Source organism: Crocuta crocuta, unplaced genomic scaffold (genome assembly GCF_008692635.1).
Source record: "Crocuta crocuta isolate KB4526 unplaced genomic scaffold, BGI_CrCroc_1.0 scaffold110, whole genome shotgun sequence".
NCBI lineage: Eukaryota > Metazoa > Chordata > Mammalia > Carnivora > Hyaenidae > Crocuta > Crocuta crocuta.
Genome location: NW_027527386.1, coordinates 1,977,213 through 1,983,543, shown reverse-complemented (window position 1 = coordinate 1,983,543; position 6,331 = coordinate 1,977,213). Strand labels below are relative to the sequence as shown.

The 6,331-nt window shown below is 62.0% G+C and overlaps 1 protein-coding gene across 1 annotated transcript in view; it reads right to left on the bottom strand.

The window, feature by feature from the left end:
* The window catches only part of UBXN6 (UBX domain protein 6), a 5,876-nt gene extending 2,524 nt beyond the window's left edge, over positions 1-3,352 (bottom strand). Inside the window, exons 1-3 of the mRNA XM_077745270.1 lie at positions 3,194-3,352; positions 2,803-2,867; positions 1,814-1,942 (exon numbers count right to left, since the gene is read on the bottom strand). Of these exons, the coding sequence (XP_077601396.1) occupies positions 1,814-1,942; positions 2,803-2,867; positions 3,194-3,281 (282 nt within the window). The 5' untranslated portion in view covers positions 3,282-3,352. The remainder of the gene's footprint in view (positions 1-1,813; positions 1,943-2,802; positions 2,868-3,193) is intronic.
* Between the last annotated feature and the right edge of the window lie 2,979 nt (positions 3,353-6,331).

Below are 6,331 nucleotides of genomic sequence, written 5' to 3'. Positions count from 1 at the left end.
CACCCCCTCAGGGCCCCCCCCCTCGGGACCACCAGAAGCCCCCAGGGAAATCCATGCAGGAATATACTTGGTGATAAAGATGCATTTCACCAAGATGACCAAAAAGCAGGCGTTTTCAATAAAAAGGGGGTGTGCGTGTGGGAGCAAAACGAGGTAGCTATCGGGGAAAACTAGTGGCTCTGTGCCTCATACTCCCCAGGGCAGTAGCTTCTAGTCAGGTCAGACGTTGGGGGTGTTTTTCCCCCCAATTTTTTTTTTTTTTTTTGAGAGAGAACGCGAGTGGGGCACGGGGAGAGTGAGAAGCCCCAGCAGGCTCCGCGCCGGTGCAGAGCCCAACGCGGGGCTCGAGCTCACAAACCGTGAGATCCTGACCTGAATCTGTATCAAAAGTCAGACGCTCAACCGACTGAACCAGCCAAGGTGCCTCTGGTCAGATTGGAGTTTTAAAAGTTAAAACGAACAATGAAAAGCACTAGAAAAACCATGGAAGAATCATTTTAACGCCAACGCAGGGCAGGATCGAGCCCCCGCGGCGGGCTCTGCGCTGACGGTGCGGAGCCGGCTTGGGATCCTCTCCCCCTCTCACTGGGGCTCCCCTGCTCGCACATGCACGCGTGTGCGCGTTCTCAGTCTGAGCCCGGACTGGGCCCACGGCTCGGCGTAGCCACAGCAAGGCGTTCCGCCATGCGACCTTCGGGGACCTTCCGACGCGCTCATGGGCCAAGAGCTGCCAAACGGCTACGGAGCGTACAGGAAGGTTTGCTAGTAAGAACGCGGAACTCTCTCAAATGGTTCAGAACAAACCAGAAAGGGACGACAGAGCGAACGGGGCAAAAGCGTTAACGGCTGGTGACGGCAGGGTGAGGACTGACAGATGTCCACATCCCAACCCCTGGGACTTATGAAGACGCCAAGGTGCGCCCTGGGGCATTAAGGAGGCTCATGGAGCCGAGGTTGCTGATCCGCAGGCCTTAAAATAGGGACATGAGCCTGGATCATCCCTGGGGCCCAAATGCAACATCAAGGTCCCTTAACGGGGAAGAGAGAAGAGAGGTGACAGCCGGAGACAGGCACCACGGAACACAGACAAGCCTGGGAGCAGGGAAGGGACACGCTCCCCTAGAGGGTCCACCAGGAAGCCACCTCGCCGCCGCCCCGATTGGGCACAGCGAGACCCACGTCCCACTTCTGGCTCCCAGGGACCGTGACACAAGGAACAGGCGCTGTTTGAAGCCTCCACCTTTGCAGTGATTTGTTCTGACAGGATCGGGAAACTCGTGCCCCAGGGAAGGGGATTCGGGGTGTTGGGTCATTTGCGTGTCTGTCTTTGGAATCTCTCTCTGGAGAGGGACATTTGCGCCCTCCAGGAGGGGTGGGTGAGGGGCGGCTTTTCTCCACCCACCCGTCTGTATTCTGAACTTCAGACCCCACAGGAATTCTGTCTGGTTTTTTTTTTAATGTTTTATTTCTGAGATTAAGAGAAACAGACAAAGCAGGAGCAGAGGAGGGGCAGAGAGAGGGAGACACAGAACCGGAAGCAGGATCCAGGCTCTGAGCTGCAGCACAGAGCCCGATGCAGGGCTCGAACCCACGAACCGCGAGATCACGACCTGAGCTAAAGTCAGATGCTTAACCGACAGAGCCCCCCAGGCGCCCTGAGAATCCTGCCTTCGAAGGGAGACGGAAACAAACACGATACAAGCAGGCGCGGACGTCACGGAGGGTCCATGCCACCCGGCTTGCCAGGCGTGGCACTGGCACCGGGACCGCTGGAGGGAGGGGCCGGGGGCGGGGCCACGGGACCGCCACTCACCAAGAGAATGGCCTCCTTGATGTGGGCATCGCGCTGGTCCTTCCTGAGCGTGGCCCCCGTGAGCGGGCAGGTGAAGCACACGGCGGGCACAGCCGGATGGGTGGAGCCCTCCTCTTTGGGCTTGGGCACCTGGGGGGCGGGGCAGAGGCGGCTGACCGCATGGCTCTGGCAGCCACACGTCCCCAGTCCCCATGCTGTCCCTTTTGCTTACTTAGCCGTGGGACACCCAGGCCCAGAGACAGGGCCCCTTCCGCTCTGTGAACGGCTCTGCAGGGCCGGCCGCCTCGGAATTAAGCAAGAAAGGGACAGAAAGAGTGCTCGCTTCGGCAGCACATATACTAAAGAAAGGGACAGAAAGAGCACTAGCAGCTTGGGACACGGAGCAAACACCCACCCGCAGCTCTGGCTGCACCCGTCTCCCCCGTGAGGAAGGGGCTTTGGTGGATGACTCCGGAGTCACGGCGGCCTGGGTGACCCGAGACCTCCCTCTGGACCTCAATTCCTAGGCTTTGTCCACAGTCTCTTCTGTTCTTAAAACTTGGTGAGACTTTGGGGCGCCCGGGGGGCTCAGTGGGTTGAGCGTCCAACTCGGGCTCAGGTCATGATCTCACGGTTTGTGGGTTCAAGCCCCGCATTGGGCTCTGTGCTGACAGCTCAGAGCCTGGAGCCTGCTTCCGATTCTGTGTCTCTCCCTCTCTCTGACCCTCCCCTGCTCATATGCTTGCTCTCTCTATCTCTCTCTCTCTCTCAGAAATAAATTTAAAAAAATTTTTAAATGAACAACAACAAAAAAAACCCGAAACCTCAGTGAGACCTCAAAAGGTCAAGCTGCTCAAAACACCCTTTTGCCATGTTTTCCTTTAAAGCCCACCTCCGCCAGCAAGACCTCCCTGATTGCTCCAGTGTCGGAAGAGCCCTCCCACCTCCCCACANACTGCCCGAGTCTGCGGGTGCCCCTCGGGTATCGTGCTGCCCGTGGATGTGTTTACCATGTTGGTCCCTGGGGCCTCCGGGCTCCCGCTGACAGTGGCTTCCGCTCGAAGTTCCTTTCTCACTGGAGAGAGGCAGGAGACGGGACGGCTGTGGGCCCTGCTCTGTCCCCAGGCACACCCCACCTCACCCCCGCAGACCCCAAAGGGGTCAAGTTCTAGCCCTTTCCCTGCTCAGGCCCCCCGGCCCGAGCCACCTCTCCACGCCCCCAGGCTTCAACCAACGACAGCTCTGTCTCAGCTGCCGTCTCCCCTCCTCAACCTCTCGGACCCCAGCACCCCTGCACCTTCTACCCCGCACCCCCCACCGCTCACAACCGGGAGTTTACCGCAGACCTGTTCCCCTCCCACACCGCACGGGAAGGGTGGGGGAGGGACGGCCACCGCTCACCCTGGTTCCGGATGGACTCCTGCGACATGGGGCCCCGGGCCCTGGGCTGCTTCTGCTCGAGCCGCGCCAGGGCCGCGGCGGCCGCCATCTGCGCCTCATCGGTGGGTCCCTGGCGGGGCTGCCGGAGCGCCGGCTGGTTGGGTTTCTCTCTCGGGGCCCTCTCCCTGGGAGGAGACGGGGGAAGGTGGGGTGACACAGGNGTCAGCAGCACCTCCAGCCACAAGCTGCCTCCACTGTCCCGGCACCCCTCCCCAAGCTTCCTTTGTGCCCAAGGCCAGACGTGACCTCTCTCCACCCTTACATCTCTTCTGTGCCCTCCAGCCCGGCGCAGTGTGCTTACTGCCCGAGTCTGCGGGTGCCCCTCGGGTATCGTGCTGCCCGTGGATGTGTTTACCATGTTGGTCCCTGGGGCCTCCGGGCTCCCGCTGACAGTGGCTTCCGCTCGAAGTTCCTTTCTCACTGGAGAGAGGCAGGAGATGGGACAACTGTGGGCCCTGCTCTGTCCCCAGGCACACCCCACCTCACCCCCGCAGACCCCAAAGGGGTCAAGTTCTAGCCCTTTCCCTGCTCAGGCCCCCCGGCCCGAGCCACCTCTCCACGCCCCCAGGCTTCAACCAACGACAGCTCTGTCTCAGCTGCCGTCTCCCCTCCTCAACCTCTCGGACCCCAGCACCCCTGCACCTTCTACCCCGCACCCCCCACCGCTCACAACCGGGAGTTTACCGCAGACCTGTTCCCCTCCCACACCGCACGGGAAGGGTGGGGGAGGGACGGCCACCGCTCACCCTGGTTCCGGATGGACTCCTGCGACATGGGGCCCCGGGCCCTGGGCTGCTTCTGCTCGAGCCGCGCCAGGGCCGCGGCGGCCGCCATCTGCGCCTCATCGGTGGGTCCCTGGCGGGGCTGCCGGAGCGCCGGCTGGTTGGGTTTCTCTCTCGGGGCCCTCTCCCTGGGAGGAGACGGGGGAAGGTGGGGTGACACAGGGTCAGGCAGAAGAGCCTCTGTCCCTCTCCCACTTCTGCCCCATCGGACAGAAACGTCCCTCTCTGCCAGGGGCCACCCACAGCCACTAGACGGTTCTAACAGGAAGGAGGAGCTCTGGAGACCGACGACAGTCCTGCCCCCAGCTCCGCCCTCGGGGCGAGCCCTGCACCGGCCTGGGCCCTGGGGTCACGAGCGCCCCCCCACCCGGCCGCTGCGGCTGCGTGTGAGGAGGCGCCCCTTCGAGTGTCACTCCTCTCCTCGATCCCTCACCAAAGTGACAGCCCTTCCACCCTATGACAGCCAGGCGTATGGCCTCACTTAGGGAGCACCTACTGTGTGCCCGGCGCATGCCAGACCACCTGGCGGGTGCTGTGTGTCCCCTCCCCTCCGCCTGGCGACTCGGACACGGGACGGACACTCCCGATCCACTCAGCACAGAGGCCACCTGGCGGTACCTGCAGAGGGGCGGTCCTCCCTCGCACCCTGGACTGACTCGCCTGCCTCGCCCTCCTGTCCTCAGACCCTCTTCCGACCCTGGGACTTGGGAGATCTCTGTACTGCCTCTCCAGAACTTTCTTTTTTTTTCTTTTTTTTTTTAATATTTTTATTTATTTCTAGGAGAGAGAGAGAGACAGCGTGAGCAGGGAAGGGTCAGAGAGAGAGGGAGACACAGACTCTGAAACAGGCTCCAGGCTCTGAGCTGGCAGTCAGCACAGAGCCCGACGCGGGGCTCGAACCCACGAACCGCGAGATCATGACCTAAGCGAAAGTCGGACGCTTAACCGACTAAGCCACCCAGGCGCCCCTCTCCAGAACTTTCTTAGGAGCCAAGGCTCGTGACTCGTGGCCTCACTCCTGCTCTGCTCAGATACAGAGGCAGCTCGCTTTGCATGTCCCAGGGGTGCTGGGACCCGCCCCTCTGCCCGCCACTGACCACCTCAGGGTGAAGGAAAGACGAATCACGCAGCCACACCCCAGCCCCACGTGATTACCTAGTTCTGGAAAAATATCCTCTTCAAGACGCCGCGCCTATGCTCTCTGAGGCTCCCCGGGGCAGACACAGGGATCCTTCTAAACCTTAAGCCACAGCTCGTCCCTCCCCTGCACTGAGCCCTCCGGCCACACGCGCAGCACATTCCTGGGGCCCCCTTGGGCCTGCAGGCGCTTCACAACCTGCCCGCGCCCCTCCTTCACACCTCTCACTCTACACTCCTTCCTGCTGTCGCTCCCGCAGGCCCTACTGGCTCCGACCACAGGGCCTTTGTACTTTCTGCACCTTCTGGCCGAACACCTCAGTCTCGGGGTGGGATGAGGAAAGAAGTCTGGGTGCAGCTGGGGCTGCTTCGGTGTGTGTGTGTCTGTGTGTAGGCGACTGACTCCCACATGGCTGAGCCTCGCCTCATCCAGTGCTCGGCTCCAATGTGTCCTTCTCAGAGAGGCGCTCCGGGACCACTTAACGGTCCCCGAGCGCTGCTATCTCCTGGCCCTGCTCAGTCTTCTCCTGGGCCCTGAGTATCAGCTGCCCTTCCCGCATCCGTGTACTGGGTTACTGTCCTTCTCTCCCCACTAGAAGGTGAGCCCTGGGACGGCAGGAACTTTCTCTGATCCCTGTGGGGACAGCGCCCATCACACCCACTGAGCCTCCAGTCTTGCCCCGAGTGTGTCACAGAAGGCTGAATCTCCGAGCGACTCCCCTCTTCTCTGCTCCCGGGCCTCCCCTCTCACACAGCTACCCCCACCGGCCCCCACGTCTTTCCTGCCACACTCGGTCCCAGCCGCAGCGGCCACCACTGCTTGCCCACAAATGAATGGACCCCTTGTCTGGCCCCCGCTCTCCCCGCTCACGCTCCCAGGACTTTGTCCACGGGGTCTCCCCCCTTGACTCATGAGCCCAGGCCCTCCGGGGACCCCCTCGTCCCACTCCCGGGAGCCCCCATCCCCGTGACAGATGCCCGGATGTCACGCACCCACTCTCCCTCACCGGCCCCGGCTGCTTCCCGATTCCCTGCCTCCCCCCTAACCCTCGCGCCCCACCTCTTTACAATCCCCTCCATTATTCGGCACAGGCCCCACCCCACGCTGACATCTTGCTTCACCCACTCCCCTCCCTACACCCCCTCAGTCCCCAAAGCCCCACGCCCCCTCTGGACTTCA